This window comes from Bacillus rossius, chromosome 1 (assembly GCF_032445375.1).
Source record: "Bacillus rossius redtenbacheri isolate Brsri chromosome 1, Brsri_v3, whole genome shotgun sequence".
In the NCBI taxonomy this organism is placed as follows: domain Eukaryota; kingdom Metazoa; phylum Arthropoda; class Insecta; order Phasmatodea; family Bacillidae; genus Bacillus; species Bacillus rossius.
Window position 1 is genome coordinate 132,241,290 of NC_086330.1, and position 12,873 is coordinate 132,254,162.

Here is a 12,873-nt window from a genome sequence, read left to right on the forward strand (position 1 = left end):
GAGTATTAAATTATTAGTATTATTGAGCATTATATTATTGTTACATTTTCACATAATTTGTTTTTATCTATGACAATTTTTTTTATGTTCCACTACTAGTGACCCGAAAAATTCGCGGATTCATTTCATGAGAGGATAAAATTCAAATATGTTTACCTCTAAGCTGCTTTTACTATTGGCACACAGTTTCCAGCGAATTATCTTGGCTAATGAGAAACCCTCAGCAAAGAATTAACGAATCATAGGCTGCCTAGCTGAGACTTCTCACCAGTCGGCAGCCAATGAACAGTTGACATTTGCCCGAGTATACAAAGTATTGTGGAGTATTTCCTAAAGGCCATTGAAAACGCGAATTTTTCCCATCCCTATACACTACATGCATTGCAATTTTATGTTCTGCAGTAAATTTGGCAGCCAGATTCATGCCACTTGACCAATGTTTGTAAAACGTTAGGCAATAATTAATAACTAAAATTTTCGCCCGACCAATTTTGTCTTGATCACATGCTGTAATTTTTAATTTTTGGGTTTCCACAGGTGGTGCTTCCTCAGACTCGTCGACAACGAGATCGCTGCAGAACGACACACACATTACAAGTAAAAAAAAAAAAGCACGAGCGAGTATTTCAGTACTCACCAGTGATGTGTAACATGTTACCTCGGTAACGAGCAGATCCATGTGTACTCATGTAGCAAATACACTTGCAATACGAGACTCGGGCACGAAATTTAACGTAGAATTCTTTAAAACAATGCCGAGCGTTTTAAACATGTACGCAAAATGTGCTTTCAACTCCACTTCTGGACCAGGATCACGGGTAGTTTTCACACCCGCCGCAAGAATTCGCTGTTGGAGCAGCTACGTCGACTATTGAATCATTCGGTTTGCATAGTGAAAATTTAAACAATATAATGAAACGACTCCGATAAAAGCGAAAAAGACTTTTAAAAAATACTAAACCCCGGTTTTAGACCTGATTTTTGACAAGGAAATTTATTAAAATACTTGTCACCTTCTTAAAATTTCACCAAACAGTTAATACTATAAAGTTTCTTTTTGGCTTTTTGAAATTTGATCTCTCCATCCGCCACAGAAGGCAGCACCGGGGTTACAAATTTCTGTCGATGCGACTTACGTTCCATTCTCGAAATAACTTATACTTAGAGCTAAGATTTGACAAATAAAAAAAGTTGAGGAAACGTCCTGACCGTGGTCTGAAGCAGGGAATCACCCCCCAATTTGCCTGAAGAGAATTCGGGGAAATAACTTGAAAACTGAAATTAGGTTGGATGGAACAGACTTTAAACCCGGGCAATTTAGCATGCCAGTAAGACGTCTTAACGTTATGCCACTTTCTTATTTCAAATTTTTTAAATAATTTATTTAAATGTTTGGTTAGTTGGCAGAGACCGAAAAAATTCGCGGATTATTTCGTGGCATGGTTAAGATTCTAACAACTCTACATTTAAGCTGATTCTGCTATTGGTTCACTGTTGGGCTGGAGGACTCTGGGGCCAATTACAGATTATAAATCACAAGTCACCAGTTGAGACGCCTCACAAGTCAGTAGCTAATGAACAGGTATGCAGGGGGATGTGGGGTCCGTCATGCAGGTCATTGAACCCGCGAATATTTTCTAGTCTCGGCTCACTGTTGATTGCTTGATTACCAACGAGCCAGCCATTCAAGAGCGTAGTCAGGGAGGGGCAAGGAGGGGTCATGGTCCCTCTCTAAAGCCGCTCATTAACCAGCTAAAATTGACTAATGATTGGCTCCAATTTATGGTCAGTGAACATTCGAAATTAGAGAGTAGCCTCCTCTTTAATCACGTATTAGGACATAATCATAAACAGTGGTGTTGTAAGGTACTACCTTTAATAAGAGGCGCTTCTTATTTAAGAATTTCAGGTTTTGAAGAACACTTAAGTATTCTCATATAGCCTAAAAATGTGTTTTAAATCATCAACTATTTTAAAATAAATGTTTTACAGGTCAGGACCATCGGAGACCCCGCTTGTCTGTGGGGGTTTTCATAACATCCCCCCTCGCCAGACGACAAGACAAGGCCTATCAGAAATGTATTTTTACAGCTTCCTTTGTCCCCCTTCTTCCATAAATCTTGGCTACGCCCATGCCACCATTTCCCCTTTTGTGACTTATTACTGAAACAGTTTCATTGATTTTGATGAGTTTGTGACCGAGTTTGACAATTAAAAATACACTCCCATGCCTTACGCGAGACTCGAACCCAGAACTCCTCGCAACCGAAAGCTGACGTGTGTCCAAATGCGCTACGGAGGTCGGCAAGAATTATAGTGCGTCACCGTTATGCACCTCCAATATTGCTGTGGGCTCCGAACCACATGGCATTCACTCGGTGTCCGTCAAGTTGAGTCATGCCGTGGTGTTGGGATTGAACCGAACACCTACGCCATTGGGCAGCGTGGATATAGCGATCACAACCAACAAAGAAATTCATCTGTTTATGCAGTAAGACGTGCGGTATAATTTATTTATTTATTTATTTAAAATTGTAACATGCCCACTAACAGTTTGGGAACTTTTTAGTTGGCCATGCAGACCCGATTCCAGGCAGCTAGCGCTCTGGGCAGATAATCTTTAGCCGCCTTCCACTCTTTACAAAGGGTGTTTGCCTTTATTCTTATTTAAATATAAAAAAAGGTTTTTGCATTTTTATATGGTGGTTACCACTACTGTGCTAAAACTTGATTTATATTATACTGTATATTATTAAACGAGTTTTAAATCTATTTCTAAAGTATTCGGTTTAATATTTTTTGGAGAAAATGCAATAGTTAGTATAAGTTTACATTTCCTCTTGACTCTGTAAATGGTAGCATTTAATTTAAAAAAATATATATAAACATGTATTTTTGAAAATAAAATCATTGCCGTACGTTAAAAGCTTATTTTTACCGTCCCTAAAATTGTTTGTTCTATTTTTTTTGCACCTGAAACTCTCCCGTCCCTCAAAAACTAGCGCTCTGGGTGAATGCTCGGTTTGCCCATTTGTAAATTGGGGCACGTCACATTTTAAGGTCATCGGAGGTCAAAGACAAAGGTCAAATTCACTAGAATCCAAGATGGTGACCGATCTAGTGCCGGTCAACTGCCTGTTGCCATAGGGTTAAGACATTTGCCCAGTTAGATAAATTGTCAGGTTTTCCGTTTAGTGCCTGTCAGGGCTAGTGCATGTCGGAATATTGCTTGTCGGTCTAGTGCCTGTCGGTCAACTGCCTGTTGCCTGATTAAAATACATTTACCCAGCGAGGGAAACAGTCAGGTTTGGGGTTCGTGCCTGCCAGTGAAAGGGCTCGGTGTCCGCACACCTGTCCTTCACGTCCCTGACGGCGACCTGGGCGAACGAGTGGAACCCCTGCGAGGCCTCGCCGTCCAGCTCCGCGGGGCGCACGCCCGCCACGCTCGCCGCTGGCAGGTCGGCAACTGGAACACAGGGGCGTGCATAGGGGACGACGACGACGAGCGGGACCGGACCACCCCCTTCCCCCCACCAGGGCTAAAATTATTTTAATATTAAATTCATAAAATGAAAAAAATGAATATTTAGTATGATATTAATATAAATTCAATGACACTCACAATTAAAGAATGTTGGAGTAAACTTACTTCATAAAACCCCCAGGCCCCCCGGAAAGGCCCTAGCCTTCTGCCTAACCCTCCTCCCCCCCCATCCCCGCAGAGCAAAATCCTGGGCACGCCACTGCGTGGAACACATTGTTTCTTTTCAAAACATAGTAGTTAATCACCTGGAAATCGAGCCTAAGTCGCAATCGGAAAACTTTACACGAGAGGAAAATAAACTGCTATCGGTACTGTTTTTTCCACCACCGACCTACACATGCTTGTGGCTGTCAAGAAGGAACGTACTACAAATTGGGAAGTTTTTCCAACAACCACGGAGTCACGGTATTATTGTTCGTTAGAAAACGAACTTTTAGGACGAATCTACTCAATAACACTCTTAACAATGGCTGACTGACTGATAACCCACAGCTTGAACCGGTGCGTCTAGAAGCATAACATTTAGCTTTGGAGTTCTTTATGCAACGTAGGTGAGCACTAAAAATGGATTTTGAAAGTTCATTCTCTGAGGGAAGTGAAAAAAGATGAAAGTTCGTCATTTTTGAAGGTAGAAATAGGGAAATTGATGTTTAGTCTTCTGTCTATAAACAAAAGTCTGCTGTATCAGCGTTTTTGGTAATTCATAAAAAATAGGATCAAATAATTTTCCTGTTGGGCACGCGGCTAGTTGTGCAATAAAACAACGAGCAATAAACTGGGAATCAGGCACTTTTGGCCTCAGGGTTACGATATTCATCTTAATTTAAACAACTCATACAATGTAAACCAACGACATAAAATTAATGACATAGAGGCGGCGGGTTTCGATCCGATACAAGGCGAGCTCTCTCTCATCTGAGTTACACCCCTGTGTCTTTAATACTTGACTGTCTTGTTCTCTATTTAAATGCAGCTCAAGCTGCAGTTAGTTCCTTGGCTTCACGCGCTTTTTTATGCAATGTCAAAGGAGGTTCGTCTGAGTGCAAACACGTTATGTTCTGCCAGCAGCTTGTGTCCCTATTGGTTCCAAATCTCGTCATTTGCATTTTGCTTTTTAACTTTAAGGTTAAGGCCAAACAATGCCTGGTAATGTTCATTGGAAGATTAACCTCTTTTGAAACATAATCAACGAATTATGGCTTAGGCACGTTTGGCTCTGAGGTACAGTCTCCTTTCCTGAGTCATGTAATGTATATTGGCGATTCAGGAATGAATTAAAGCAAATCATCATGTCTCATATTGTAATGGGTTATTTATCGCACGCCTGCGCATAAGAAGAAAAGCTAGAGTCTTTGGCATCAAAATTCTACACTCTAACTGTAAGTCAGTGATTTGAATCAGCGGAATAAAAATGATATGGGTTAATAAGCTTGAAATGTGGCTGGGATCCCCAGGCATCGCCACGGGGTAGTGGCGACGGCTTGACTGGATATGATCTCGCAATGGTTCCCTATTTCCTCCTGCAACATGTGTGAAGGGGCAACACAACGTCCAGTCCTGGAGCAAGTTATTTGCCACAAATAACTCATTAACTTGACCCTCCATCCAAAAAAAACTCAAGACAAAGCACTAAAACGTCGGATGGTGAAATTATAATTGTCTAAATATTTTGCTCACCAGCTGTTGCTGGTTGCTGAATCTGTGGAAAGCACTAGGAATGTATTTTAAAAGGAGTGAACTTCATCACAAGGTCGAAGGGAATCTCTCATAAATGTGACAATGAATTTTCGCGAAAAGATTTAGAGCCCATAGCTGTGTTTTGAAACGCTGATAGCATCTTATGTATTTCCGTGATTGGTTGCGTTTCTTACAGTTTGAATGTCTACTGCAGAAGCCGAAGCAACTTCCTAACTGGTCCGGCCAAATAGGGCAATGGCCTCTCATTGTAGACGGCAACCAATTACAAGGAAACAGTCTCTAACGCGGTCATATTATATTTGCAAAAACTACCTGCCCCTACTCATAAATTAGTAATGGTCGCTTGAATAAACTGTAGACGTATATCAGTATTATTTATAACCAAACAAAATTTTACATATTCAGACACATGTCATGAGCGGTGGTTGTCGATGATGTTCTTGGGGGTTTGGCTTTGACACCAGTTGGTTCGGAACTGTTATTATGTACCTAAATCCCAAGGAAACCCACACGAAAAACTATTTCACCACAGAAACGCCATGATCCCAAATCAACACCCAACATTGTACAGTTCGGAAAGACGGTAATTCAAAATCAAACATCACTACAGACTTTGGCCCAGACACCAACTGAAGCGCAACGGATTCGCGATCGTTTTGACCGCTGGCCGTGACGAATGGACCGATTGAAGAGTTCCTCTCGTTCTCAGGCCGAGGCTGTATGCAGCGGTGCGGTTTACCGCGAGGTCGCCGGGAGTCATCGGTAAACGTCGACTCGTTGCCGACTTCCGCGGTCGCATCAAGGAGTGCGGTTGGAAACTACTGTTTGCAGGCACAAGGCGAGTAAGAGCTTGGACGCCATGGCGAGACTAAAGCGGTAGAAATATGTTCTGAAACAATAAAAATAAATAAACTGTGAACGACATGATTCTCTTTCATCAGTGTAGACTGACGACGTGAGGATAAAATATATCCAGATTTAATTACTTAAGTTAGTAATAAGAATTAACTATCTGACGAGCACATCATTTACAGGTTATATTTCGTAACATAGTGTTCTAACTCACTTCAGCTATGTAGAGTTATTTCTTTCACTATTAATCTCAAGTTTCTTTCCTAATGAAAAACTAGCACCCATTTACTGCGTTTTAGGTGCAGCCGTTTAAAACGTATATATCTGTATGTTGACGTACTGGTGGTACTTCGCAGTATATGGTTGAATTAATGCTCTTCCTATACTTGGACAGTAAGAAACTACTTATAGAAGTAAATCATACCACCAAAAGTTTGGTGTTAACACGCAGATATATGGAGATAATACCTACATGTATATACACGCATACAAGCTGACTTTATATCATTATTCAGGTTACAGCAAATATATTTGATTACTGTAAAAGTTGCTAGCAAAATCTATGACAAAAATTTTGCAATGAGTATGTGAAAGTATGGTTGTCAATGCTCATTAGTTGAGCAATGTTTCTTTAGGCTATTTTTATAAATAACGCATTCCACACTAGCAGTGGTAGACGATAAGCTAACAAGTAGGCTATGTAAAAATTAATTATCATCGAAATCGCTGATATAGTTCCCGAATTATAAAACTTATACTTAGATAAAGGTATAATTTTTAAGAGACAGTATTTATACTTTATTTAAATCGTATAAAAATAGGTACAGAAAATAGTAAGTTTTTAAAATTATTAACTGAATCCTTAGTACAACTTTTCCACTAAAGATAATAATAACAACAATTAATCACAAAAGTTGAATAAGTTTCAATATTTACGACGAGTTGCTGAACAGATGGAATAATTGTAAGGGAGTTTGAATAACTTCCAAGACACTTGATCAGATTTAAGACAGATTTTGCTAGATTAAAGGATATAGTATCTACTGACGAATCGGCACGACATTTTTGAGGGCTGTTAGGACAACCGAGGGTATCCGAGTAGAATACGAGTTTTATTTCTCATTATATATATATATATATATATATATATCTTTTTACAAGCAGTGAATACACGAGATTGCAGTTTCACTTTACCACCCTTGGTAAGAGTTACAATTTCTAAGTCCTACTGCAATTTATGAATAAGCAATCGTATATAGTACTTGACTTGCTATCTGTCCAGCAGGTTATATATTGAAAGAATTGAAGAGCAATGTAGGGTTAGCTGTCTTAAATTTGAAATAAAAATTGTTCCATGAATCGTTACTTCTACACGCGCTTACAGAACCAATATTGTAGTGTTTCAGTCCACACTATGAGCTCGTAATTAACGACAAACTAGAAGTAATGCAGTGATGCCTGTGAAAAACCAGGAAATAAAAATATTGATGCACTTACTTCTCATGGGATTCAAGCATGAAACTTATTTCCATTCTTTGCCATCACTATGTAGTTAGTCGGTTGCTGGACAGCTTACGAGTTTAAATGCAAATGTCAAGACTGGCTGGAAATATCTGTACTCAACGCTCGACCAATAATGGCGGACGAGTTAGGCATATAATCTTTATGTTACTATCAGCAACCTTAAGACGAGAAGAATCGTTTCACATGCTACAAGGAATGCAACTGTAATGCTGATGAATAAAATGATGGCGATATTGATGAAGTAGATGATAGTGGTGATGATGAAGATGTCAATGATGATGAAAATATTGATGATGATGAAAATAGTGATGAAGATGGTGTTGATGGTGATGATGATAAAGGTTATGGTAGTGATAATGGTAGTGACAAATATGATGAATGTGATGAAGATGATAGATATGATAGATATGATGAAGATAATTGAGGTGATGAAAATGATGGAAGTTTGATGAAGATGATGGAGGTGATTATGGAGGTGATGAAGATGGTGGAGGTGATGATGAAGATTATGAACATGATGATGAAGATTATAATGTATGTGCTGTATATGAAGAATATTATAGTTGTAATATGGGTTTACGATAATGCAACAATAATACTCTGCTGGTCGCCATGCTCCCCGAAGACAGTGGCCTGCACGCTGCTCGGGTGGACCCGCAAGGCCTTGGCGATGGCGAACCGGAGTCTGGTGGAATCAAGGTGGGTGCCCACGCCTATGACGCGCCTCGCGGGGAAGTTTGACAGCTTCCAGGTCAAGTACGTGAGGGGTTCCACTGCAACAAGTGAGAGTGCACTGGCATCACGTCGTGATGGGATTTACGTCTCGTCAACAATGCGTTCACCATAATGGGCCACATACGATGTGCACAGTTATGGAAAACTGGGGGACAGGAATCTGCCATTTCCCATTAAGAAATTATCCCAACATTTGCCTGGAGTAATTTCTGTTGGAAAAACCAAAATTTTGATGGCTAGGCCTGGGGATGTATCACCGGATCATCTGGAATGCAAGTCCAATGTCTTACCATAGCGCTGCCATGCTCCAAAGATTTTATGTTGAAATCAAGGGGTGGTTTCGTGCAATGTTCTTTCTCCCAGGCCACGAGGAATGTGTGGCCCAGTGGGTGGCCATGAATATAATCATATACATTAACACTTTACATTGTAATTTCTTTTGTACATGAAACAGAAATTTGCATGAAAAATTAAGATATTTGTAAATTTATGCATTTACATGAAAAACAACTGCATCACTACAAAGAGTGTTTGCAGTAATACTGGGTTCAGTTTCTAGCCCGGTAATTTATGCTTTGTGTTGTAACAGTACCTCCAATAGTTAAATTTATTTGTAATCCATTCCCTGAACCGCTTTATAGTTTTAACTGCGCACATAATTATCATGATACAATAAAATAAAGTCAAATTGTTGAATATTCGATTATATTTTCAATTCTTAAAAAAAAAGTATGCTTGAATTAAACATCAATTAAAATTTTAAATTATGCGCCAATTTGTGTAAGAAATAATTGGTTTTATCTCGAAAAACGTATTTCATGTATGCAAAAATAACCACAGCCTCGCGTATTACAAACTATTTATTGACAACCGGTTTCCAAAGAAATATTTTTTAAAAGTAAAAGAAATTTTTTTTCTGTGCATAAAGCCACTTATCCGTTCAGCTGATGGTTTGCGCCATGTTGGCCGGACACCTTGAACATTGGTTGAAGTGTTTGCATCGTTGAAAAAGTGTGAAAGGGCTGTATTTGATGGCAGGGGCTGTGTTCAACGACGGAAATTCTGAATCATACTCATTAATTGCGGCACGCGTGTTACGTGTTTTCACCTACAGCAAAGTACACATGAAACTTATATTCAGTTGTACAGGCGCGTAGGAACCGGGGGGGGGGGGGGGGGGGGGGGGGGCGACCCAGGCGACTGCCCGGCCATAACATTTCATGGCCGGGCAAAGTGATGGTTTTGCCCGGCCATTGCATCAGATGAACAAAAGGCATTGTCTTCATTGCAATGCTAAGTGGTTTTGTGGGATTTTCTTGTCTGTGCGTTACTTTATTCTTAAAATAAATTAAGACTTTTCGATAAGTGTACAGGCACAATAAATACGGCAACTGTTCTTATTTTCTTCTAAATATTCACGTTTCACAGTGCTGATAGCGGAAATATTATTATAGGATATAATACCGGTAAATGTTTCCGCTCGTTGCAGTAGCTTACGCTTCGTTTTTGTCCACCCATGTCTACCTGACCTTCAGACCCTTGCATTCACCCCGCCTCGTTTCTATCTAACGGTAACGACCTGACGTGCAGAGCGCTTTCCACATCAGTCATCATTCAACAGCTGTACGTCTTGCTTTTAAGTCCAAGAAACTTTGTGAGCCGTACTACAGCACTGTTTAAAATAAACTTATTTATCTGTAGTATCGTGAGTGAGTAGTGCGGAATGGCAGTGATGAAAAACATTTAGGGTTTAAGGAAAAAAAAAATATTACAGTATTTTAATTTTTGCGGCGTACAAAGACTCAGAAAAGCATCAACTTTTTCTTCAACAACCGTTCTGCACAGTCCTGCAGTTCATCACAACCACCGCCTAAAAAGAAGTGCACATTAGGCTGTAATGCCTGTGAAGACAAAGATCCTAAAGAAGAGTTGGATTCCTTTAACTCAGGTATTACTTTTGAGCAGTTTAAGACTGAGACGAATTTTTACATGATCCCGAAAAACATATGTAATATATCTATTTAACATTAAAGTTTAGTATGTCGGTACATTATTTTTTTCCGCTCTTCGCTCGTGATTATTCCATCGAGTAATAAAAAAATTTCTTTGAATGTACAAATCATTGAACAAGAATTTATCAAGCAGAAATGCAGTTTTTTTTAAGCATCTTCACTCGCCTATTCTGTGGGGTTCACATTTTAAACTTATTCTGAAGGGGAGTCTGACAGTAAAAAAACTTAAAATATTGATTTTTTTAAATTTTTAATAGGTACCAAAATAAAATTTCGACTTTCCTGAATAAAGTGATATGAGTGTTACTGCAAAATCTTTTTACCATCTTTAATTTTTTATTTTCATTTCTAGTAGCTGTGTATTTGTCAATGAAAAAATACGGATTGTTCGTACATATAATTATGAGGAACATAAAAATGCTATGATAGTAGTATGTCAAACGGCTCACTATTATGAGTTTTGTTATATTGTGATTTGACTTCATCAATTTGAATGTGTTATTTTGTCATATAACTTATCATAAGATACTTAGATTTTCAGATTTATTAATGGTAAAGCAGTTTTTCTGTCACGTTTTAAATTAATATTCAGTGGACACTAGGTACACCATATGCTTGTGTCAATACATTCTGAATATTGCCATCATCTAAGAATATTTCCTTAAAGGTGTGTAACATTAACAGTTCTCCTGTCCTGATATTCAAATGAATTTACTTAAGAGTGGGCAATGAGTGGGATAATGACGTCTTTGTTAAATTGTTTACTCAAGGCTCAGCCTCACTTAAATATTTGATTATAGCTTGTTTTGATTATTGCAGTTGTTTGTTAGCACATATTATGAAAATGTAACTATAGCTATATAGATAGTTGGCAAAATATATTATCTCACACTACAAATATTAATCTTCAACCACCGTCATGTAATTATGATGCAATTAGTCAAACATATTTTTAATTATAAATTCATCTTTGCCTTTTCTACAGCTCTAGATAACTTGATGATGTCTGCCAGTGGCGTAGCGCGGGTGGGGCGGAGGGGGCGCGGGGGCGGGTCGCCGGTGAAGCGGGTTGAGATCTGATCTATGAATCATTCATTACATGTGTCAGACACACTATAATGTTCTATTTTTATCTAAAATTTTGCGCACCAACTGTTTTTTAATATTTATTTAAAAGAAAAACTGCGAAATCACTGACAGAGCTCTTTATAACTCTGCGCTTTGAAAACCCTCTTAGTGGAAAGTAGAGACCGTTTCGTGCAAGAAACAATTGACTTTGCTAAGACTCTCTGAGAAAAACTCGGAATCGAACTCAAAACGAGAAGAATTCGCAGGAAAAAACGCATGCATGGCGATGAATCTTCTGAAGATACAGCTTTGTCTCACGAACAGGAAATCCATCGAGAGATTATCGCATCATTCGACAAGATCATTCAAGAAATGACGACTCGATTCCAGCAAATTCAAGAAATATCGGACAAGTTCGGATTTTTGATGCCAGCGAAACTTTTGGACAGCAAGTTCGAGTGTGATCTTTCCCATGTATTAGAAGACATGGACAAGGACGAGTTTCAGATGGAGTGGAAGCGTCTTCAGCAGTTTTTTGTTGTTGCCTGTTCTGAATCAGAGGAAGATATAAGTGGTAAAGGAGCACTGGAGCTCCTGCAGTTCATTCAAAAACTGAATCTCGGAATTTCGGTTCCAAAAATAGTCATCTTGATTCGTATATATTTGACTTTGGCGATTAGTGTTGCAAGTTGTGAGAGAAGTTTTTCGAAGTTGAAGCTAATAAAAAATTACCTCAGATCTACTATGAGCTCCGCTAGACTATCAAACTTGGCTATATTGTCGATTGAACAAGAATTGGCTGCTAATATTGATTTTGACAAAGTTATTTCTGACTTCGCTGCTCATAAGGCCCGTAGAATCCGCTTGTAAAACCGCTCATCCTATTTTAACTTCAATAAAAGGTACCTCATTGCATGTGAAATTTAATTTTAACTAAGAACCTATAGAATGGAGGCGGCAAAATGGGTCTCCCGCCCCAGGCGCCGAGATGGCACGCTACGCCACTGATGTCTGGGGACTAAATTTGAATGTGCTTGAAATTTATGTAGCCTACTCTGTGCAGTGGGAAAATTCAACAAATTGCCTTTAAAACGAATTCTACGAGGTGAAAACTGAAAAGTGAACACTGTTTTGTGATGCCAAGCCTTAAGTAAATTTGTTATAAAAAAAGTTAAAATTTCTGCTAGTAGTACATTCTATTTTTATACGAAAGATGCTTAAATAGTACCATTTTGCTCCTTAGAATACAATTTTTTTTCTACCGGGGGAGAGCCCCCGCACACCCCCCTTTGTTAAATCCACCACTTATTATGATACTCTCCTTTGCCCCCCCATTAAATATTTGCTTCCTACACGCCTGCAGTTGTATAACATTGACGAATGTTCCACAGTTTCGTTGACACGGCCTGGAACATCTGATCCAACAGTGTGGCCGAATCA

General features: G+C 39.0%; 1 protein-coding gene across 1 annotated transcript in view; it reads right to left on the reverse strand.

Annotated features, from left to right (window-relative positions):
- Window positions 1-12,873, reverse strand: part of LOC134535738 (L-lactate dehydrogenase-like) — a 31,797-nt gene that overhangs the window by 9,004 nt on the left and 9,920 nt on the right. Inside the window, exons 4-5 of the mRNA XM_063375004.1 lie at window positions 8,218-8,391; window positions 3,352-3,466 (exon numbers count right to left, since the gene is read on the reverse strand). Of these exons, the coding sequence (XP_063231074.1) occupies window positions 3,352-3,466; window positions 8,218-8,391 (289 nt within the window). The remainder of the gene's footprint in view (window positions 1-3,351; window positions 3,467-8,217; window positions 8,392-12,873) is intronic.